The following is a 25,178-nucleotide window of genomic DNA, read 5'->3' on the forward strand; positions in this document are numbered from 1 at the left end:
TAACAGGTTAGGGATGGCAACCATCAAACCTCATTTACAGGGAAGAACTGACCAATGAGGTGGAAGCAATGGGAACCTTGGCAGGAAGCATAGGCACCAACTCCTAGGGGTTCGGCTCCCTTCACACACACCCCAGTAAAATACCATTGCCATTAAAATGGTGTGCATGCATATGGGGCAGGGCTAACACCCCCCCACACACACACCAGTATTTAATTCAAGTTGGCATCCCTGGGAGGAAGTGGCCTGCAAGCAGTAGGACTGTCCATTTTATTGGTTTTGCTTTCAGCATGTGTCAGGAGATGAGGACCTCTAGCCCAGAGATAAATTTGCTGGCTTTGGATGAGTTCTTTTGGCTTCTGGCTGGTGTGCAACACTCCATCTTTGCCAGCTTCTGTACCTGCTTTGTTATGTTTCACTAAACAATGCAGAGGAATGAAACATAAAGGTTGAATGCTTTGTTTCTTGGTGATGCACAACACTGAGCTGCAAAATTATTCCTCTCATTTCAGGGTGCTGACCTGAAGAAAGGGAATCCAAAAGGCCGTGTATTAACAGGTAAACAGAAACTGGACACATCCTACCAATAGGTCTTGGCACTGAATGGAAAGCAGCCTCTGGATTCTATTTTTGTGTAGGCGTTATGGATTCCCATTCATGTATGTGATCTTGGTTGCTTTTAAGTCAAATAAGGCCACAGCCCTTCTCAGTACAGGAAAATGAATCCCTAGGGCTTTGGATATTGTGACACCGCCACCAGGTCTCTAATCCGTTAAGAAGCAGTCGGGTGGTTTAAAAAATGTATTTCTTTAGAGCTCTTGCTGACTAGAAAGAAGATAGCTCCCTGAAAGCAGATTAATAAATCCAAGGAACATAAGGATCCTTATTCACGAATAAAAAGAATCCAATGGAAACCCACAGAAGGAAGCATTTCACTGCCTTGTCTTTTGTTCAGAATCCTTAAAAAAATGGTATTCCAGACAACACAAGACACAAAACCCACAGCACCCACAAGCCGCCCCTGAACCAAGCCGCCCACTCGACGAGTCCCCGTGCGCTGCGCTAAACCGGCGCAGCGCGGCATGGGAACTCGCTTCACGGTGCCAGAAATCACGCATGCGCAGATGTCAAAAATCATGTCTGCGCAGACACCAGAAATTGCGGGCGCACATGCTCAAGCACACGCATGCAATCCGGCCCACAGAGGGATCTCCGCTGGAGTGAACCAGCCCCAGCAAGGTGAACCTTGCTGACCCCTGGTTTAAAACAAAGGCAGAAGTTTGAATACAGCAAGGACAGAAGGAACTGAGAGGCAAATGGTACTTTAAAACAACAGAGGTTTGAGTAAAGTGATATGGAAAATTACAGGTGGATACAAATGATTTTCTCCAAGATGGGAACTACTTTGCCCCAGAATTTAAACATTTCCCAGAAACATTTTATTATGGAAGACTACCACCATCACTCACCGCTCTGTGTGCACATACACACCCTGCAAGCCCTTCCACTGCATCTATGAGGATGAGATGGAGTCTGAGATTAATGTGGCTGCCCCTCTAGAAAGTGTCATGTGCCTACCATAGACACAGCTCCTCACCCAGGGTATTTTGTATTCCTCCTAAAAGTGATTGTTCTCTTTGCCTTTAAATCCTTCCTCTAACCTCCTATTCCATATGGTCTGAGGCTTATCCCCTTAATCCTTATTTCCAGCTGCAGCTAATGTGCTTTAAGTACATACAACAGCATTTATATCTGCATACCTTCCTAGTCTTGTTTCTCTCTTTGCTGTTTTCCCCAGTGTGTGTGTGCATATCTATATATATCTTAGACTATATGGTCCTTTGGAATCCGCTTTGCCTGTGTAACTCTGTAAGATGCCATACATACTGATGGTGCTCTATACAGTAAGTCATTAATTAATCGTTTATCTTTACCTGTTGATCCCACCCCATTCAAGCACCAAAGAAACAGAAGTGCCAAATACAGTATTAACAACGTTACCTCCTTCCAGTGCAGCAGTGCCACCACTAATGCTTAGACACTTTCCTTAAAATAAAAAGTTGTTTGTAGGACTATGCACACCTCCCCCCAAAACACTGCAGCACGCATCTTCTCCAAATGCTTTTTAAAAAATAATAATAAAATAAAACTGTCAATTAAACTTCTCTACTTCTGATTGCAAGAGAAATTGACCAAAAAAAGACACCAATAAGCAAGCTGAAGGCTCCCTTTCTATCATGGTACAGTGACTCAATATGTGATTGTTTGCAGGAGGATCATTAGAAAGGGGGGTGAGGTGGGGATGTGCTGTGCATCATGATGCAGATATGCCCTTAGGCTGCTATTCTCCTGCACACATTTACTTGGAAGTTAGTCACATTGAACTCAATGAAACTTACTTCAGAGTAGACATGTATAGGTCTGCAGAATTCTCCCTGCCCTACCCATTGCAGTCTCAGGGCACTCCCTGAGGAGATCTCAGCTGAACAGCAAAGCTAAGGAATCCTTGTACACTCAGGCTGGACAGCAGATATTGATCTCTTCTCTATCTAGTACAACAAAATGAAGAGGTGGTAAAAGTTGTACAGATGTATCTTGGGCTGCTAGTTGTACCCACCCATCTCAGAGATGGTTTTTGTAAATTCAAATACTCTGTAGTGAGAAACCATGGATAACATATCTGCTCATATTATTTACTCTATGCCAGCAGTGACAGCCTGTACACTCTCAGCTCTAATCCCTGTTAATAGCAGCAGCAAATCACGCAGGACATTTGAAAAATGTGAACCGCCATTTATTTGAGCATTTGTATATGCAATGCTAACAATGGTTTGCACTTAATACAAGTGAAAACCTTACATTAGATAGAATATTGATTACCTAGATTTTTCTTTCATAGACTACCCTGCATCAACAATATAAGCACATGGCACAAATAGCTTGACCTTGCAGCACCTTTCACCAGCTGGAGGACTTTCAGGATTGGGCCCAAGCAGGAGTCTTGTTGCCCAAAGAAAACAAAATGGAGAAAGAGCATCAGCTGTGAATTAAATATGTTTTCAATAAATGTGTTGAACCATCTGAGATGCTGTTCAAGGAAGATTCCCACCCCCACCCCACCAAAAAAATCATTATACACTCTGGAGGAATTTTAGCCTCTCTGGTCCCTTCACATCACATCTTCTTTTCCTGAACCCAATCTGAAATGCCCTTCAAGCTAAGATTGGGGTTTTAAACAGGTAGCATCTGCATACATAATAGCTCTGCTTGGTATTAGGCTCTTTTTCATGACACAGGGGGAGTGGGGAGTTGTCAACTCACTAGGGAGGCACTGAAGGTTGACAGCAGCAAGTAATATCCTGGCTCCATTTAAATCTGAGCTCTCCAGGAATCAAGTGTAGCTTCCACCTGCTGATATAGTACAACTCATGCACTAGACCAGGCATAGGCAAACTCGGCCCTCCAGATGTTTTGAGACTACAATTCCCATCATCCCTGACCACTGGTCTTGTTAGCTAGTGATCATGGGAGTTGTAGGCCAAAAACATCTGGAGGGCTGAGTTTGCCTATGCCTGCACTAGACTCAAACATATGGAAGCCAAACAGTCTCTCTGCCTTCCTGAGACCACCACTGGACCTCTGAAGCAGATTGTAGGGTATTAGCAGGTTGGTATGAGCAGAGGTGATCCTTTAAATATCCCGTCCCAAACCATTTAAGGCTTTCAAGATCACCACCATTATTTTCAGTTGGGCCTGGAAACACACGAGTAACCAGTGCAACCGGTATAATATAGGTGTGTTATGTTCTGCCTGCCTGGCACCAACCACTAATCAGGTGGTTGCAACCCAGTTTCCAAAACTATATTTAAAGGCAGACCCACACAGAGTGCACTCTAGCAGTCCAACATGGGGGGGGGGGGAGAGAATGCGACAGAAAGTGCCTAAAGAAAAACCTGAGGGAGAAATAGGCTGCTTAGGGGAGGGGCTGCAGAATGTTGAACAACATGATAGATTGTGTGCATGGAGTACTGAGAAGCAGACAGTGACTGGAATGAGTCTAAATGATCCCTTTAGGGAATGCTTTAAGGCTTGGATGTCATCCTTTGGGAGACAGGTTAAGGGAGGTAAAGAGAGGTGGGGTTTGGAGAGAGGAACTGATCTGAGCTCGAGTCCCTGGGAAAAGTAGGTAAGGGTAAAGGGAAGTTTTTCTAAAGGAAAAAAGGCAAGAGCACGCTTGTGAGCACATGGCAAGGAGCCAGGCACAAGAGGAGAGGAGGGAAGCGGAAAGGGTGGGAAAGGTGCTCAGAGAACACCTATACACACCAGGTGCTCCTCAGGGAGATGTGAGGTTTACACCACAAATCCCCATCTGCTCACTTAATCATAACTGCCCATTTAAAAACCATAACAGGGTTGTAATGATGGCTTAATGGGGCCTCTCTGAATAGGAATCAGAGCTTTAGCTGGATAAAATAAAATAATCTAGTCCTAAAGTCTGGTGCAACATTGCAACACAAACAAATTGATATGGAGCAATATAGAGTTAAAAATACAGACACATGCCTGGGAGGGAAAGGGAAGAAGGATGTACTCACACATCAATCTTGGTATAGGAATGTGGGAAGGCAGCAATTTCCACTCCAACCTGTATGCTTCACAATCAGTGCTGTCCCTGTTTAGCTGCAGTTCGGTTTCTTCAATCTACATTATTTGGCTCATTGTCCACTATTTAACATGAGTTATATAACTTAAATAATTATTTAACACACAACTTAGATTCATTTCAATGTAAAGGAAAGTCAAAACAATGTTTAAAAGGTAATTAAGTACATATCTTTTACAGACTTAAACAACAGCAATATGAGTGAATGTTGATCTTGTTCACTTGACTAACTTCCATTTCTAACCACAGAGTAACACATGAAAAGCAGCAATTTCCATTTCTTTTTACATTTTCAACAGAATTCTCCAGTATCCCTAGCTGAATAACAGGTGAACTTGACCAAGAAATCAAGGGAAATTGCAGATGGGAGGAGACTGGGTATATAGCTCCTGGAATAAGTAAATAAATAGGATGATTTAAAAGGGCAAGAAAGAAACTTTGGCTGATTCCTATTACAAAGAGGCCATATCTTGGATTGTCACGGGGTGGGTGTCTGTTGTTGAGAGAATAAATACAATGCATCCTTTGAACATCATTGTTTTATTCCTTATAGACTACCGAAGACCCACACCACCACCCAACAGTGGTTACCACCGCTACCAGTTCCTCCTCTATGAACAGCCAGGTGACGAAACTATATACCTGAACCCAGAGAAAAGTGCATCTTTAGGTAAGGGATTGTGTCACTTTATTCCATAAGCAGAAAAAGCCCACATTTGTTCTTTTAGTACATTGCAAAAATAATGCATCAGGGTATTAGTTTTCTCCAGTCTGTATCTCTGTCTCTGTTTTCAGCATGATAAAATGTAATTGCGAATATGTGGAGGTACTTTAGAATGTTTGTAGAGCTAATCAAAAATACCCTAGCAGCGGGCATGGTTGTGTACCATGTAAAGGATACATTTCATGACAGTATGGGAACCAGCTGTTCCTGTTGTTATCACCAGTCTTTATTCTTTGAATTGACTAGGTAGGAATGACCATGAGATACTTATCTATCTATCTATCATCTATCTATCTATCTATCATCTATCTATCTATCATCTATCTATCTATCTATCTATCTATCTATCCTATCTATCTATCTATTTTTAATTTCTTTTATAAATAGCTTCCCATGAAACATCCCAAAACATCAATGATTCTCTCTCTGTGTGTGTAATTTCAAATCCGATACATATATAGACTGCGTTAAGAATCTGCACTTAAAAGGTTTGTTGAAAAAGGAAAGTTTGAAACATTGAAACATTTCAGCAGACAGCACTTGTCTGCTATGTAATGGGATGAAGTTCTGAAGAGTAGGTGCTCTCACAGAAAAGTCCTGATTCCTATGTCATATGGAATGGCCTTACCCTATAGGTAAAAAGCAAAGGACCCCTGGACAGTTAAGTCCAGTGAAAGGCAACTATAGGGTTGAGGCACTCATCTCGCTTTCAGGCCGAGGGAGCCGGTGTTTGTCCACAAACATGTGGCCAGCATGACTAAACCGCTTCTGGTGCACTGTGACAGAAGCCAGAGCACATGGAAACGTTGTTTACCTTCCTGCCACAACAGTACCTATTTATCTACTTGCACTGGTGTGCTTTCGGACTGCTAGGCTGGCAGGAGCTGGGACAGAGCAGCAGGAGCTCACCCTGTCGTGGGGATTTGAACCGCCAACCTTCCGATCGGCAAGCCCAAGAGGCTCAGTGGTTTAGACCACAGCGCCACCTGCATCCCTTCCTACCCTATAAAAGGACTGTCACATAGAAGAAGTCAAATCCCTCAATACCAGTTTCTGGGATTTGTGAGTGGAAGATGACTTGCACTCAGGTCCTTACTGAGGGCTTCCAATAGGCATATCATTAGTTACTCCCTTTGGGGGGGGGGAGACCAGATCAAATGGTCTTAAGTTAGAGGAGGATAGATTTTGGTTGAATGTTAAGAGTAAGAGTACCTTGTAAATGGAATTGCTTAGAGGAGTGACCATGGGTTAATCTGTGTTGCCCGGTTGAGCTGCATCAAAGGTAGCACGGACATGGGGCAAGAATCTTCTATGTCACCTTGAGCTCCATGGAAAAAGTCTATATCTGGATCTATCTACCTAAAAAGGTAAAGGTAAAGGGACACCTGACCATTAGGTCCAGTCGTGACCGACTCTGGGGTTGCGGCGCTCATCTCGCTTTATTGGCCGAGGGAGCCGGCGTTTGTCTGCAGACAGCTTCCAGGTCATGTGGCCAGCATGACTAAGCCGCTTCTGGCGAACCAGAGCAGCACACGGAAACGCTGTTTACCTTCCCACCGGAGCGGTACCTATTTATCTACTTGCACTTTGACGTGCTTTCGAACTGCTAGGTTGGCAGGAGCAGGGACCGAACAACGGGAGCTCACCCCGTCGCAGGGATTCGAACCACCGACCTTCTGATCGGCAAGTCCTAGGCTCTGTGGTTTAACCCACAGCGCCACCTGTGTCCCACCTACCTATTAATGTGTAATCATAAATGTCACAGACTGATCTCATCACCACAAGAAATGTTGCAACATTTTGACTATAGATCTATCCCAGTTAGAATTGGAAATGGCCGAGGAGGGAAAAACTGGCTACTTTTCAAAAATAATCATCGTGATCATAATTATCTTGCTTTCAAGCCAGTTGATAGAACAGCGCAGCAGAGGGCAAGGCTGCCTTTTTTCTCCTCCTCCAAAGCTGTTCTTAGAGTGAGAAATACTTGGAAATAAATTGCAGAGAATGATGTACTTTTGCAATGAGTATGACTATGATCTCCAGTGGGGAGACGTATGAACCTGGGAAAAGCAACAGGAAGCAACTCTCGTGTTGAAAGAGCAGGTCTTTCCTCAAGGTTGGAGCTGTAATGCCAGGGGCAGGGGACCCTCTTTGCCGCATTTCCTCTTGGCCAGCCCTCTGGGGTTGCACAGTCTTGAAACAATGCTTATCAATAGCACCTCTGCTGAGCCAGGCACACCTTCATCACAGAAGGCCAAGACAAAAGTGCAAGTGGCTGGAGTGGATGTGGCCACTATTACAAATGGATGCATGCTAGGGGTGGGGAGAGATTTAGTTCAGTTCACATTGAAAGGTGAACCTAACTAATTCACACTTTCTAAAACAATATGCAAGTCAAAGCACAGCTGTCTTCAAAATTTGCATTTCTCTGAATTTTGCACTGCAGTTCTCCACCCAAGCAATGTGTGCAAAAATGCATGTACTAGGGTAAAGCATACGTTAAATTGCATTTATTCATTCATTTTATTTCTTACTTTTATGCACCACCTTTCTCCCCAAAGAGCTCAAGGTGGTACACATGGTTCTTCCCTCCCCATTTACTCTCACAGCCACCTGGTGAGGTGGGTTGTTAGTGACATAGCATTCAAAAATTAGGGGAAATTGCATACAAAATTATGTACATTAGGAGAAATTAACACTAAAACACTCATAAATTGTTGTGAGAGCTTTCGTTTTCTAATGCAAACTGGTTGAAAATGTAGAGAGCTGAACAAGAGTGGGAAAATGAGAAACAAAATTTGACAGCTCTGCCTATCCCTACACACAGCAAACACACCTATAACCTGCACAATCCTAGAATCCTAGAATCCTAGAGTTGGAAGAGACCACAAGGGCCATCGAGTCCAACCCCCTGCCAAGCAGGAAACACCATCAGAGCACTCCTGACATATGGTTGTCAAGCCTCTGCTTAAAGACCTCCAAAGAAGGAGACTCCACCACACTCCTTGGCAGCAAATTCCACTGTCGAACAGCTCTTACTGTCAGGAAGTTCTTCCTAATGTTTAGGTGGAATCTTCTTTCTTGTAGTTTGGATCCATTGCTCCGTGTCCGCTTCTCTGGAGCAGCAGAAAACAACCTTTCTCCCTCCTCTATGTGACATCCTTTTATATATTTGAACATATCACCCCTTAACCTCCTCTTCTCCAGGCTAAACATGCCCAGCTCCCTTAGCCGTTCCTCATAAGGCATCGTTTCCAGGCCTCTGACCATTTTGGTTGCCCTCCTCTGGACACGTTCCAGTTTGTCAGTGTCCTTCTTGAACTGTGGTGCCCAGAAGTGGACACAGTACTCCAGGTGAGGTCTGACCAGAGCAGAATACAGTGGCACTATTACTTCCCTTGATCTAGATGCTATACTCCTATTGATGCAGCCCAGAATTGCATTGGCTTTTTTAGCTGCCGCGTCACACTGTTGGCTCATGTCAAGTTTGTGGTCAACCAAGACTCCTAGATCCTTTTCACATGTAGTGCTCTCAAGCCAGGTGTCACCCATCTTGTATTTGTGCCTCTCATTTTTTTTGCCCAAGTGCAATACTTTACATTTCTCCCTGTTAAAATTCATCTTGTTTGTTTTGGCCCAGTTCTCTAATCTGTCAAGGTCGTTTTGAAGTGTGATCCTGTCCTCTGGGGTATTAGCCACCCCTCCCAGTTTGGTGTCATCTGCAAATTTGATCAGGATGCCCTTGAGTCCATCATCCAAGTCGTTGATAAAGATGTTGAATAAGACCGGGCTCAAGACAGAACCCTGTGGCACCCCACTAGTCACTCTTCTCCAGGATGAAGAGGAACCATTGATGAGCACCCTTTGGGTTCGGTCAGTCAGCCAGTTACAAATCCACTGAGTGGTAGCAAAGTCAAGACCGCATTTTACCAGCTTCTTTACAAGAATATCATGGGGCACCTTGTCAAATGCCTTGCTGAAATCAAGGTAGGCTACATCCACTGCGTTCCCTTCATCTACCAGGCTTGTAATTCTGTCAAAAAACGAGATCAGGTTAGTCTGACATGACTTATTTTTCAGAAATCCATGCTGACTATTGGTGATCACAGCATTCCTTTCTAGGTGCTCACAGACTGTTTGCTTAATGATCTGCTCCAGAATCTTCCCTGGTATTGATGTCAGACTGACTGGGCGGTAATTATTTGGGTCCTCTCTTTTCCCCTTTTTGAAAATAGGGACAACATTTGCCCTCCTCCAGTCTGCCGGGACTTCGCTTGTTCTCCAGGAATTCTCAAAGATGACTGCCAGTGGTTCTGAGATCACATCTGCCAGTTCTTTTTTTTTTAATAATTTTTATTGGTTTCATTATACAACACCAAACATTAAAACAACAAAAAAGGCAAACAGAACACGAAAAAGTAAAGAGGGAAAAAAAGAAAAAAAAGAAAAAACAAAACAAAAGGAAAAACAGTACATAATATAAGATACAAACAAATTAAACTTACAGTAATTAGATAACTAAATCACATAACAATAATTGACTTCCCTTCAACTCGGTTTTGGAATATATTACAATAAATTTACTATCTGCAGTTTCGTTTTCTTAAAACTCTTTACGTCACAAGCGTTATATCGAGCCTACTGTGATTTTTAGGTTTTTTACATCTGTTTCAATATATGTCATAATTTTGTTCCATTCATTATTAAACTTTGTACCATTTTGATTTCTTATTTTCTGTGTCATTTTTGCCAACTCTATATAGTCAAATAGTTTAGATTGCCACTCATTTATAGTTGGGATTTTTGCTGTCTTCCAATTTTGTGCTATTAGTGTTCTAGCAGCCACTGTTGCGTATTGGGAAAGTGTTTGGTCTTCCTTTTTAATTTCTTCTCCAATTATCCCCAGAGGAAGGCCTCGGGTTTTTTTGTGAAGGTATATTTAAATATTTTTTTTTAGTTCATTGTAAATAGATTCCCAAAACTTTCTAATTACCTCACACGACCACCACATGTGATAGAAATTGCCTTCCTTGATCTTACATTTCCAACATAATTTGTCCCCGGTTTTGTACATTTTATCTAATTTTACAGGCGTAATGTACCACCTGTACATCATTTTATACATATTCTCTCTAAGTGTTGTACATGCCGAGAATTTCATACCTTTGTTCCAGAGCTTCTTCCACTTATCAAATTCTATGTTGTATCCAATGTCTATTGCCCATTTCACCATTACTTCCTTTATTTCCTCATCCTTGGTGTCCCATTCAAGCAACTGGCTGTACATTTTTGATAGGAGTTTTGATTTGCTTTCTAATATTTCCACCTGGAATCTGGATTTTTTATCATTCATCCCGTTCTTTTTGTCCTCAGTCCACATAGCATTAATTTGGTGAAATTAGATCCAACCTGTCAATTTATTCTTTACCTCTTCATATGGCCTAATCTTCCATCCATTTTCTGTTTTTACTAGCAAATCTTCATACGTCCATCTTTCTCCTTCAATGTTTGTTTGTTTTATTGTCAATATATCGATGGGTGATAACCACCAAGGGGTATTTTTTTCCAGTAATTTTTTGTTTCTCTCCCATACTTCCAACAGTGGCCCTCTAATAATATGATTAGAAAATCCTTTGTGGACCTTTTCCTTATTGCGCCACAAATAAGCGTGCCAACCATATCTTATATTGAATCCTTCTAAGTCTAACAGGTCTGTGTTTTTGATGACAATCCAATCTTTAACCCAACAAAGGCAGGAAGCTTCATAATACAACTTTAAATTTGGAACTGCAAATCCTCCCCTGTCTCTTTGATCTGTAAGTAATTTGAATCTAATTCTTGGCCTTTTTCCTTGCCAAATAAATTTGGAGAGTATTTTCTGCCAATCTTTAAAAACTGAGGTTCCCCTGATTATCGGTAAATTTTGAAATAAAAACAGCAATCTCGGTAATAAACTCATCTTAATTGCTGCCATTCTTCCCAACCAGGATAGCTTTATTCTGTTCCAGGTGTCCAGGTCTTTCCTTATTTCTTTCCAGGTGTTTGTGTAGTTGTCTTCCATTAAATTTATATTCTTCGTCGTTAGCCAAATTCCGAGGTATTTTATTTTTCTAGTTGCTTTAATCCCCGTCTGTGATTCAAGTTGGTTTTTTACCTCTTCTGACATATTTTTGGTCATCATTTTAGTTTTTACTCTATTTAATTTAAAGCCGGATAATTTTCCAAATTCTTCTAGCAAATCTAACACTTTACCGACACTTTTTTGGGGGTCTTCCAGCGACAACATAAGATCATCGGAATATGCTTTTAATTTGTATTCTTTCACTCCAATTCTTATACCGCGTATCTCCGAAGTTTTCCTTATCTTATTTGTGATTATTTCCAACACCAAAATAAACAAAAGAGGTGATAGAGGGCACCTCTGTCTTGTACCCTTTGAAATTTCAAAGGATTCTGTTAAGTTATTGTTGATAATTAATTTAGCGCTTTGTTGTGAGTAAACTGCTTTTATTCCTTCCAGGAATGTGCCCTCTATCCCTGTCATTTCCAAACATTTTATTAGAAAAAGCCAGGATACATTGTCAAAAGCCTTTTCGGCGTCAATGAACATTAATACCGCGGGAATTTCATTTTTCCATTCTAAGTATTCAATAAGGTTTATTGTATGTCTTATGTTGTCTTTTATTTGCCTATTAGGTAAAAAACCAGCTTGATCATTGTGAATGGGTTTAGCTAAGCACTTTTTAAGTCGACTAGCCATTACATCTGCGAAGATCTTATAATCATTATTTAATAATGAAATCGGTCTGTAGTTTTTGATGTTAAGTTTATCTGAGTCAGGTTTCGGTATTAGCGTAATATGTGCTTCTTTCCAGGATGCTGGTATTCTTCCTCCTCTTAGAATCTCATTCATTACTTCACAGAGCACCGGTGTTAAAAGTTCTTCTAAGACTTTGTAATACTTGGCCGATAGGCCATCTGGCCCTGGCGCTTTCCCCAGTTTCGTCTTCTTTATCGCCTCCTGGATTTCCTCTACTTTTATGGGTTTATTTAATAGGCTTCTTTCCTCCTCCGATATGCTGTTAATTCTATTTTCTTCTATGTATTTTCCTGTTTCTATTACATCTTCTTCTTCTCTTTTATATAACTTTTCATAGAATTTAAGGAAGCTCTTTTTTATTTCATTAGGATCTTCCAAGACTTGTTCTTCTACTTTTATTTTATTGATTACGTTTTGTTTTCTCCTTTTTCTTAGTTGCCACGCCAGAAATTTACCAGTTTTATTTGCAGACTCAAAAATTTTTTGTTTCATTAACTTAATTCCCCATTCCACCTCCTGATTTATTAATGTTGAGTATTGTGTTTGTAACATCTTAGACAATTGCTTATTTCTTTCGTCATTCGGTTTTTTTATCAGATTCTTTTCGCATTCTCTCATTTGTGTAATTAACTCTTCTTTTTTTGCTGTCTCACCTTTTTTCTATAACTATTTTGTTGTATCAAAAAACCTCTTAACACTGCCTTACTGGCATCCCATACTATGTCCATATTTGTTTCTTTGTTAATGTTCACATCAAAGTAATCTTTCAAGGTGGTTTTAGCCTTTTCAATCACTTCCTCTTTTTCAAATAAATAATCGTTCATTCTCCATCTATACATACCCTGGGTCTCCCATTTTAAATGTAACATTATTGGGCTATGATCAGATAGTGTTCTGGGTTGTATCTCGCATTTCGACACTCTTATTGTTAATTCTCTTGAGATCCAAATCTGATCCAGCCTGCTCCAACTCTGATGTGGTTCTGAAAAGTGGTGAATTGTTTTGTCATGGGGTTTTTATGTCTCCATATATCTATTAAATCTAAATTTTCCTCGAGGTCATTAAAAGATCTTGGAAGTTTCCCTTGATTTAAATTCTTCCTTTTCGCGCTTCTGTCTAATTCTGGTGTGGGCACCCCATTTAAATCTCCAAGTAAAACCAATTTATTATTCTCTAGGTCCAGTAAGGTTTGTTCTAATTTCTTAAAAAAATCCGTTTTATTTGTATTTGGCGCATAGACCATTACCACATTGATTTTTTCTCCCTGAAAATTAATTTGTACTCCTAGGATTCTTCCTTCCTCATCCTTACATACTAATTTAAGTTCTAATTTCTCCTTCACATAAATTACTGCCCCCTTTTTTTTCTTAGAATCTAAATTGATAAACTCTATCCCAACTTTTTATTTATTAAAATATGTTTGTGTTTTTTGGCGACATGTGTTTCTTGGCAACAAATCACATCAATATTTTTTTTCTTCACAATTTTCTCGAATTTATTTCTCTTAGACTTTTCGTTAAAACCGTTGACATTCCAAGACAAAAATTTAAGGGTCATTTCAATATTTATCTAGCGTATGCTTTATCTTAATTTCTGATTTAAATTCTAGTACTTCTATTTCCAATGGTTTCCTCGTCTTTCCCCTCCTCCTCCTCCCCCGATTCCGCCTCCTCTACTTCTTCCTCTGCCTCTCCTCTCTTCCTCTCCGTTCCTTCAGCCTCTCTCCCCCTTCCTCCCCTCCTCTCCTCTATGCCCATCTCTCCTCCTCCAAGTATTTCTTCTTCTTTTCCAAGATCCTTTTCGTATCTTCTCAGAAACTTTTCCACTTCTTGTATGTCTGTCAATTTGAACCTTTTGTTTTTGTAAAAGAACGAAATCCCTTCTGGGAATTCCCATTTGTATTGTATTGTGTTTCTCTTCAGGACACTTGTTAATTGTCTGTATCCTTCCCTTTTGCGCAGAATCCTGATTGGAATTTCTTTAAAAATGATAATTGGACAGCCTCCAATCATTAATTTTCTTTTGTAGCTTGTTCTTAATATTGTATTCTTCATTTCTATTGAGTTAAATATAACTAAACAGTCACCGGGGATTTTTTTTTATTTGGTTTGTTGGGATTTCACTCTTATTCTAAACGCACTTTCTATCGTGTATGCTACGTGTTCTTCTTTTATCTCCAACCATTTTGCAAGTTCTTTAATCATTCTTTCTCTTATATTCTCGTTTGCTTCTTCTGCTACACCTCTGAATTTTAAATTAAGTTGTTTCTGACACATTTCTGTCATGGCTAAATTGTCCCATATTTGCTCTTGCGCTTTATTTAAGTCTTTTATTTCATCCTTTAATTTTTCTGTCTCTTTCTTTTGGTCCCTCAATTCTTTTTGAGTTCTTTTATTTGTTTCTTCAATTATTTTTGACTTGGCTGTCAAGTCTTGGATTTTACTAGAGAGCTCTCCTACAGCGCCTTCTATTTTCCTGTCTATCTGTTCCTGTATCTCTCCTAATTTGCTTTCCATATGTAATTCATTTTGCTTAAATTCCTCCTTGATCTTTAACCATAAGATGTCTAAATCTCTAATTTCCTCTTGACGGGATGCCTTTGTCTCTCCTGGCGTCCCTCCTGCTTTTTCCCCGTTTTCCCCCAACATTTTGCAGTTTATTTTTCAATAGTCAGCTTTAATTTCAGCTCTCTCCCCTAGGGGGCGCACAATCTCTCTTTTACCTTTTCTGTATTTTCAACACTTTTATCTATCTATTCTTATTTCCCTTCCTTATATCTCTTTGTTTTGATTCCGAACGTGTCCCTTTTAGTTACAGTCCAAATTTTATACCCAAAGGAAAAGAGAAATATTTCAGTAACTTAATCAGTATTGTCCATTCCCACTAGCCTTATCAATAACCTTGCGCCATCATATGGTTAAATTAGTATGTTAGTATGTTAGTTTCAAAAACAGAAGAGCAGAGAACAAAAATAAAGATAATAATAAAAAATGATGGTCTCTTTTCACAATCCAAGATGGGTTGTTCAGTCTCTATCAAAGTCTGTGACAAAGTCGGTAATCTTCAGCCACTTGTCGGCCTTTTAATACTCTTTTAATACTCTTTTGGATGCAGTTCATCTGGCCCTGGAGACTTGAATACATCTAAACTAGCCAAGTATTCTTGTACTATCTCCTTAGTTATTCTGGGCTGTGTTTCCTCTGCTGAATCATTTGATCCAAATTCTTCAGGTCGGGCATTGTTTTCTTTATCAGAGAAGACTGAGGCAAAGAAGGCATTGAGGAGTTCAGCCCTTTCTGTGTCCCCTGTTTGCATTTCACCATCTTCTCCTCTGAGTGACCCCACTGTTTCTTTGTTCTTCCTTTTGCTACGAACATACCCATAAAAGCCTTTTTTGTTGCTTTTAACCTCTCTAGCAAGCCTGAGTTCATTCTGTGCTTTAGCTTTTCTGACTTTATGTCTACACGTGCTGGCTATTTGTTTGAATTCCTCTTTGGTGGTTTCCCCCCTTTTCCATTTTTTGTACACATCCTCTCTGCCACTGCTCAACTTTTTGCTGATCAGTGAGGGGGGAGACGAGAGCGATAATCAAAAGTGGGTGTTTAAACTCCCCCCTTGGATTCCTCTTTCTCTCAGCTGACACAAGTGAGCCCAGGACAAAGAAGGAGCTTCTCCTTTGAGAACCACTGCTTCAAGGCATGCATTACACCTTGAGGCAGTGGCTCCTCTCCTCTTTTAGTCTTCCCAACAGGAAAAGTGAGGGAAGCCCCTGGGAACTGCTGCTTTAAGGTGGGAAGGTGATGGAAGGCTGTGTGAACTTGCTGCTTCAAGTGATAGCTGAAGAGGGATGGAGGCAGAGCGTTGTTAACAAGGCTTGCATTGCTCTGTCCCCTCTTTCCTTCAGGTAGTGCTTGAAGTTGTCTTTGTTGTCTTTGTCCATGGAGTTTTCTTGGCAAGGATACTGGAGTGGCTTGCCGGTTCCTCCTCCAGGTGGATCACGTTTGGTCAAAACTCTCCACTATGACCTGTTCATCTTGTGTGCCCTGCTCGGCGTAGTTCATAGCTTCTCTGAGTTCTTCAAGCCCCTTCGCCACGGCAAGGCAGTGATCCATGAAGGGGATATGCTTAAAATTCTACAAGGTTATGCTTAAAATTCTACAAGGAAGGCTCAAACAGTATGTGGATCGAGAACTCCCAGAAGTGCAAGCTGGATTTAGAAGAGGCAGAGGAACCAGAGACCAAATTGCAAACATGCGCTGGATTATGGAGAAAGCTAGAGAGTTCCAGAAAGACATCTACTTCTGCTTCATCGACTATGCAAAAGCCTTTGACTGTGTCGACCACAGCAAACTATGGCAAGTTCTTAAAGAAATGGGAGTGCCTGATCACCTCATCTGTCTCCTGAGAAATCTCTATGTGGGACAAGAAGCTACAGTTAGAACTGGATATGGAACAACTGATTGGTTCAAAATTGGGAAAGGCTACGACAAGGCTGTATTTTGTCTCCCTGCTTATTTAATTTATACGCAGAATACATCATGCGAAAGGCTGGGCTGGATGAATCCCAAACTGGAATTAAGATTGCCGGAAGAAATATCAACAACCTCAGATATGCAGATGACACAACCTTGATGGCAGAAAGTGAGGAGGAATTAAAGAACCTTTTAATGAGGGTGAAAGAGGAGAGCGCAAAATATGGTCTGAGGCTCAACATCAAAAAAACGAAGATCATGGCCACTGGTCCCATCACCTCCTGGCAAATAGAAGGGGAAGAAATGGAGGCAGTGAGAGATTTTACTTTCTTGGGCTCCATGATCACTGCAGATGGTGACAGCAGCCATGAAATTAAAAGACGCCTGCTTCTTGGGAGAAGGGCAATGACAGGCCTAGACAGCATCTTGAGAAGTAGAGACGTCACCTTGCCAACAAAGGTCCGTATAGTTAAAGCCATGGTTTTCCCAGTAGTGATGTATGGAAGTGAGAGCTGGACCATAAAGAAGGCTGATCGCCGAAGAATTGATGCTTTTGAATTATGGTGCTGGAGAAGACTCTTGAGAGTCCCATGGACTGCAAGAAGATCAAACGCATCCATTCTTAATGAAATCAGCCCTGAGTGCTCACTGGAAGGACAGATCGTGAAGCTGAGGCTCCAGTACTTTGGCCACCTCATGAGAAGAGAAGACTCCCTGGAGAAGACACTGATGCACAAGGAGAAGGGGGCGACAGAGGATGAGATGGTTGGATAGTGTTCTCGAAGCCACAAACATGAGTCTGACCAAACTGCGGGAGGTAGTGGAGGACAGAGGTGCCTGGCGTGCTCTGGTCCATGGGGTCACGAAGAGTCGGACACGACTAAACGACTAAACAACAACAACAGTGCTTGAAGTGGTGGTAGCTGAAAAAGGTGCTTTTGCAGGCCTATTTGGCTTGCTGTCAAGAAGGCTGGTGGGCCAGTGCAAGAGGCTTAGCAGGGCAGATCAAGCCACCAGTTTCCCCAACACTCCTATAATGGAAGCAGAAGCATCCATTGTGAAACACTTTACCTGAGAAGCACAGAATGTCTGCTGTGTTGTTGTTTTGCTTTGGGGTTTTTTTGCACTAATTATCCAGCCATTGGCAGGGTAAGTAATAGTAGCCAAGTTTAAGGTATTACTATTCATATATGAAGCCCTAGACTGCTTGGGGCCAGTTTACTTGAAGGGACGCTTTGCCCCATATATGTCGCCTTGTCCACTTTGAGGAGGGGTCTCAGAGGCTGTGAAACTGAGAACAAGACCTTGCTGGTACATCTAAGAGCTGCAGGAGTTTCATCAGTGACACCTCAGAGCTATTATGCATATCAAGCAATGAGATAAAATCTTGAATAATTAGATTTGGCAATTGAGGTTGCACAAACAGTCTTGAAACAATGCTTATAAAATAACAGCTCTGCTGAGCGAGGCACATCTTTGTCACACAGGGACAGCTAGGCTCCTAGAGCAAAACACTGCATTCAGAATTTTTGCACAAGCAGAATTTCAGGAGGGAGATGAAAGGAATGTGGATGCCTCACCCATGGCGATGTTGCAGCACCCGAGAATCCTCATACATGAAATCCGTTTGTGGAGCCAGAGAAACAGCAGGTGCAAACTGTAAGAGGCATTAGTCACCTCTACAAGAACCAAAGTCTGTGCAAGCTGCAAGAAGAGCAACTTTCCAAACAAGGTTGCACTTCCCTCTCCACCTGCAAACCAAATGCTATTAGGTTACATCCTATTGTTTGCCTTAGCTAGACTGAAGAGTCCAGCAAGACAGTTCAGAGTTTTGGATATGATTGTTATTGCACTTCAAGACCCCCAGGCCACCCCCAAGAGAATAAAGAAACAAGGACACAGAATTTAGGTTAATGTTAATGGGCAAAATTTAGGCCACAACTTTATTGGTTACAGAATGTGAGCGGTATTGACTTAGGCATTGGCATCAACAGACTATATCTGCCCATGTGGCAGGAAGCCTGGAAGGGTAAACCACCAGCAGGGGGAGCCCCGCTGATGCGGATCGACTCGAGCCCCCCCGGGTTCCTGCTGGGGTCGTGGCATGGCCCTAGCCCCTCCCCAGGCTTCGTACAAGATCCACACCCCCGGATTCCTTTAACGGAATACCCTTACGCATGGATGGCCGCACCTCCCCTCCCCCACACATCGCTATTCCAATGCCTAACCGCCAAACCTTGCAAAGTTATGACGATTGCTATGAGGTAGGCAAAAACCAAGTGGCCAGTGCCAATTTGCCAAGTGGAAAAAGACCTACCAGGCCCCTCAACGGCGACCAACCGAAGTCCATAGCAAGGCCAGCGACGCTGCCTAAAAAAGGGTGGAGCGAGGCTGAAAGAGGAGCTTCCAGATTCGCACCGTGGTTTAAATTGGCCCTGGCCACGCCCCCACAGCGCCCTGATTGGTCGCCTGGCCAATGGCGTAGCTGGGACACCCTCAGTGGGATGCCACCCCCCCACACACCACGCTGAGGCAGGGCTGGGACCTGGTGGCCCAAGCGCAACCTGGTCCCACTTGGAAGCAGAACTGATTTGTCAGATCACTTTTTTCGACCTGAAGTAGAATACTATCAGGACACTTCTGCCTCTGACTTTCGAATAATGGAGAAGAAATCTAAGGTGTGCTCTTCCTTACTTTATTCTTTGTTCCTTTTCTGTACTACTAAGATGGTTTGGGCCTCTCAGCAAGTTACCACCCCTGGTGACCACTGGTGTTGCTATGATTGGTTAGAGCATCGTGCGGATAATGCCAAGGTTGCAGGTTCAATCCCTGTATGGGACAGCTGCCTATTCCTGCATTGCAGGGGGTTCGACTAGATGATCCTCAGGGTCCCTTTCAACTCTATGATTCTATGAATTAGACCCTGGTTCATGGGCCCTTCTACACACAGCTAAGCATTTCTTTCTTTCTATGATTCTTCTCCAAGCTTTTGCACAGTGGCAGCAGTGCAATACCTCATCCATACGTTATAGATGGGGGGGAGGGTAGGAAGCGTATAGATGTAATAGCAGGCATCAATAATCTTACTACACGTGTGTTGCTAGTTTGGTGCTCATGCTGAGTTGTATTGGGGCTGTACAAGAGGGAATGCCAACAGCTTTGGACTCTTTTGGACACCAGGGAAGTATCACATTTTCCCAGCTAAAGAATGTTATGCTATTTCTGCTCAGAAAATGCCCACTCTGGGCGGCTTTGAACAAAAATACAGGAAAAACAACAATAAAACAACACCAGCAAACAATAAAGCTTCCTGAAACAGGGCTGCCTTCCAATGTTGCTGAAAAATTATACAGTTGTTTGTCTTGTTGACATCTGCCAGGAGTGCTTTCCACAGGGCGGGTGCAACTACCAAAAAACCCTTCTGTCTGATTCCCTGTAGTTTCACTTCTCACAGTGAGGGAACAACCAGAAGGCCCTTAGACATGGACCTCAGTGTCCAGGCTGAACGGTGGGGGTGGAGATGCTTCTTCAGGTATACAGACGTGTGTGGAGAGGTAATTGATCAGAATCTTTGGTTTGTGGATGAGTGCATATGTGAAAGGCCAAGTGTTATTCTTCTAGAAAAAGAGGTTCCAGAACACACCATGAACACTCCCCTGGTTCTTTTATGGCAATGGTGCCCACCTGAGAGGTTCCAGAATTGAGTTTCATGCTCAGAGTAGCAGTCCATTTACATATGGCACTGGATGCTCCCCAAGCCATGCAGGGCTTTAGGTTACTTAACCCATGCGGCAATCCCCATCCATGAAGCATTCCTATTCTCAAGTCTTGGGTCTGCAGCTTGGTCAGAAGCTGAACCAGAGTGTCAAGGCAGTGTGGAGTTCTGCTGGAATGCCCAGCACTCCTTGCTTCTCATCAGGTTCAAACTCTGGGAAGCTGCTGATCCCAGTTGCCTGGCTTTTCTCATCCCATGTGCCCCACATGCTGCTGATAAAATTTGGGACATGGGCCTTGTGCCTCTTTCCCAAAGCCCTGTAAACTTCTGCCCAACTTAGGGAAGGAGGTGCTATGTTCTGACAGGGTGCGAGAGCCCTCCTGCATCCTTCCCAAAACCCCGTATGTGCTTGCTGGCTTTGGGAAGGAGGCAGGAGGGCTCTAGGAGCCTCAGAGCCTCGTGCCTCCTTCCCAAAAGCCAGGAAGCGCTCCTTCACAATGTTGCTGCCATTGCAGGAGCTGCTTGCATGAGCCCCATCCACAGCCAGTTGAGAAATTGGCATGCCCCAGGACAAAGAGCTGGAGGCACCTTCAAAGAAAGCATGGCTGTCCCTGAAAAATCAGGGCACTTGGAAGGTTTGCAATCCAAGTGGCCTACCAGAAGCTGGAAGCGACTATTTTCATTTGCAGTGAGCAAAGGTTTTGATATGTTTAAGTATTATTATTATTATTATTATTATTATTATTATTATTATTATTATATCTTCTTCCTTTTGTGATTTATATAATATGTGGTAGGATTACTATTTATTTTGAGAGTAGGCATTAGATGGAGTTTCTACTAAGAAGTGTATGAACAGAAGCCCGCTGTACTGTGTTTGTGTATCTGCTCTCCCCCTAGCTCATTCTTAGCTTTTTATATATATCCTTCACTCTAAAGAAAGTTTTGTTGGAGTTCATGCTGCCTCTTGAGTGAAGCTTGAGTGTGACTCTCTTCTCCATTAGTACTGTCAAATTCCCTGTTCTGAGGATTTTCTCCCACTCTGTATAGATTTCCAAATGTCATGAAATATGACTCTAAAAGAAGATGTGTCTCTTCTCTGAGCTCAATCATTTTGTCCCTTACCATTCATTGTCTTCTTTTTTTTCTTTTTCTTTTTTGAATCTTTAAATAGCTTTAAGGAGGATTTTTTATTAAAAACTAAGCTGGTTGATGTGCTGTGATGATACTTTCAGACACAAATGTTTCAAGTAGCTTAGTCCTAATAATAATAATTATAATGATCATCCAAACAATGGTAATATATTTGTTATGAATGCCATGTTGGATATTTTCTGGCATCACACCGCCCTAGTCATAACATAGCAGATTTCACTTGGTTTGTCAGGAAAGGGTCCCTATGTTCTAGTATGATTTTCTTCTCTCTTAAACATCAGCGAACACCCTATAGAAATCGGCATATGGCATGTGGAGCGGTGCCTTTGCCAGGGTGGAAGGAACAGGTATGCTTGATAAGTTCTGAGATTTTAGAAAAATCATGGGTGTCTCATTTATTTTTCACAAAATTAGCAATCAGTTTTTTCTTCAGCTGACATAATACAGCATTTGCATGACTTGAACGTAAGTAAGGGTTCAGGAGCAGTCAGCAGGAAGGGCCACTGGCTTACCAGGAGGGAGAACAGCAAGGTGGCGAGAGGGCGGCACACTATAAACACACCAGAGGGACTGATGCCAGACTGGCTCCACCAAGATGTTCATACTGTGACACCCTCCCCACCGCCTTGCCCCTCTTCCTACCCATAAGCCATAGCAAAGTCCCTGCCAGGAGGCCAGGTAAGCATTTCTGCTCCTCCCCATGGACCACTCCTATTAGGTGGGTTGGATTTATGTATCGCTCCCTACAATGAAAGCATCCCAACATGAAAAAATACAGTAATAAATATAGACATTAAAAACATCCAAAGTACAAACATCCAGTTATAGGTGCTGCCCAAAACCCCAGAAAAACAAAAACATCTTGGCCCGGTGCCAAAATGATGATGGGCCTCCCTCAGGAGAGCATCCCAAGACAAAGAACGACTCGGGAAAGGTTGTTCTCTCATCAGCACCCTCTGGACCTCCATCAGAAGTGCCATGTGGAAAAGGGCCTTTGGGAGGAAGTGGTCCTGTAGTAATAGGGGGCCTGAGCTGTCCTGTAGTAATAGGGGGCCTGAGCTGTATAAGGTTTTAAAAATCAAAACCAGCACTTTGATTGGGCCTGGAAACAAATTAGTAGCCAGTACAGTTAAGCTAGAACCAGTATTGCATGTTTATGCTTTCTTGTCTCAATTAACAATCACCATATTCTGCACTAACAGTAGATTCCCGATCATCTTCAAAGGCAACCCCACATGTAACTCATTGCAGCAGTCTAACCTGCAGATTACTAGAGCATAGACCACTGAAGCCACGCTATTCCCATGCACATAGGGTTGCAGCTAGACTACAAGTAGAAATTGATAGGAGGCTACTGGCACTTTCTATGACATTATTGGATGCAAGGTACTTCCAGGCTGCATATCTGCTTCTTCAACCCCATTCAGAACAGGAAGCATTCCATTCATCCATACTGAGGAACCACCCACTAAGAGTGGCTCAATTGACCTTCAATTTGTTGGCTTTCATTCAGTCCTTTACTAAGGCCAGGTCTCAGCACATCCCTTGCCTCACCTGCTTGAGCTGCTAAGAAATAGTATTGTGTGTCATCAGCATGCTGAAGACAATGAACTCTAAAACTCCCAGTGTCCATGCTGAGCAGTTTTATGTAGATATTGAGCAGATTGGGGGATAACATTGAACCTGAGAAACCCCTCACCTGAGGTTCCATGGGGCCAAGCAACATCTTCTAAGCAGCAACGTCTGGAGACAACCATCCATGGAGGAGCACAACCACTGCAAAGTGATACCCTCTGTTCCCATCTTAGATCATCTCCCATGACTGACGGTATCAAAAGCCACAAAAAGGTCAAGAAAAATCAGCAGGGGCATACTTCACCTGTCCCTCTCGCAACTTAGGTCATCCTACAGGGTAATCAAGGCAATCTTGGTGCCTAAATGAAATTGAAATGAATCTATAAAATAGTCCCATCCAAGGGTATCTAAAGTTGATAGTGACTACCTGGTCCAAAACATTATTCAAGGAGATATATGTAATTGGCGTAGAATTGTTCAAGTCTTCTGGGTCCAAGGAGGCTTTTAAAATGAGAGGTTTTACTGCTACATCTTTCAGACAGCCTGGAATCACTCTCTCTCCTAGAGACGCATTAATATTTGCCCCTGCTGGACAGAGGCGCTGATTGGACCCCACACTGTGGGTGCCCAATGTCGTGGTGTGCGCCGATGTATTACATTGCAACATGTGACGTGATGATGTCATGTGAAATGGCACCGTAATGGCGGTGCGGCTTGTACGCTTTGTCGCAGTGGTGGCAACTAGCAGAGCTGCAGGCCCCGGTCCAGTTGCTGCTGCCGTGCCGGAGCGCCACAGGTAAGGTGGGGCTCCACCTTGCCTCCTCTGCGCAAAGGAGGCCACAGAAACGGCAGGCAGGTGGTGGGCAGAGGTGGCTGCGCATGATAGGCAGTGTGCGGAGGTGGCCATGGAGGCAGTAGGGGGTGGAGGCAGCTGGGCACCCAGGGCACCCACAGAAAAAAATTATGGGGCCTGGGGTAACCCAAACCCATCCAAGCACCATATTATTGTATCAATATCCCCAAGCCTTATCAACTGAAATTCATCCACTAAAACTTGAATAGAAAATGCTCTGGATACTCCTGGAAACTGACCTGCTATAATATTGCAGTCCAGGTCCCAATAAACTAACAGGAAGAATTCAAAACCGGCGGGACCAGAAATTCACGGAAGACTGGAGTAAATTTATGGAATATTTGAAAAGTATTTGTGAAGATCAGACAATGTTTGTAGGTTTGCAAGAAGTTTTGTGAGGAGTATTATTAGCAGTATTACAAAAATGGAGAAGGGGAAGGATGATTTGTTAAGAGATGTAAAGGCAATATAAAGTTAAGAAATGCATAAGAAGTGGTTAAAACGGATCATCAGAGGTGCTGATGGAAGTCTAAAAAGATTGTATAAGTGATAAGTTTTGTGGTACATTTTATAATTTATCTGTTAAAATCAATAAAAATTATCATATATATATATATATATGTGATGGGATGGTGAGCTGCTTGTGCGTAAAATCCTAGTCCCTCAGAGTTTGGCTAAGTCCACAAACCTCTGTCTGTGACGGAGCTCCTTAAGCATGGCTCCATCAGTCGCTCGTTGAATCGGACAGTGGGCGTTTACGGAACTTCTTCCAGCATAAAAGCTCCTTAACGGAAACGCGTCTTCTGGACTCTCGGCGTGACAGTTTCCGGCGAGGAGTGGGTGTCCCTACAGGAGGTCCTGAAACCTCCCCACTGTTCTCGCTTGAAGTGTCTCTGAGCCCTCCCTCCGACTCACTTTCCCTTGGAACTCCACTTCTCCCCCTGCTGGTCCCCTCCTCAGCTGAATGGTCTCTCTCACCCTCCGTGAGCCCCTTCACCTCCTGCGTCTCAGATGGCAGTTCCCTGACAATATATATATATATATATATATATATATATTGCAGTCCAGATCCCAATGGTTGCAAATGATTTTATCCTCAAAATGACTTGCAAGTAAATCACAGTGGGCTATTGAGGGTTCCTCCACCACCTTTGCGCCAGAATGTAAGAGACCCTCTAAAGCTGTGCTGGACGAAGGACAT

At 42.6% G+C, this 25,178-nt stretch overlaps 1 protein-coding gene across 1 annotated transcript in view; it reads left to right on the forward strand.

Moving 5' to 3' along the window:
- PEBP4 (phosphatidylethanolamine binding protein 4) overlaps positions 1-25,178 on the forward strand; it is a 278,274-nt gene that overhangs the window by 227,085 nt on the left and 26,011 nt on the right. Inside the window, exons 4-5 of the mRNA XM_053367044.1 lie at positions 513-558; positions 5,217-5,333. Of these exons, the coding sequence (XP_053223019.1) occupies positions 513-558; positions 5,217-5,333 (163 nt within the window). The remainder of the gene's footprint in view (positions 1-512; positions 559-5,216; positions 5,334-25,178) is intronic.

This window comes from Podarcis raffonei, chromosome 15 (assembly GCF_027172205.1).
Source record: "Podarcis raffonei isolate rPodRaf1 chromosome 15, rPodRaf1.pri, whole genome shotgun sequence".
In the NCBI taxonomy this organism is placed as follows: domain Eukaryota; kingdom Metazoa; phylum Chordata; class Lepidosauria; order Squamata; family Lacertidae; genus Podarcis; species Podarcis raffonei.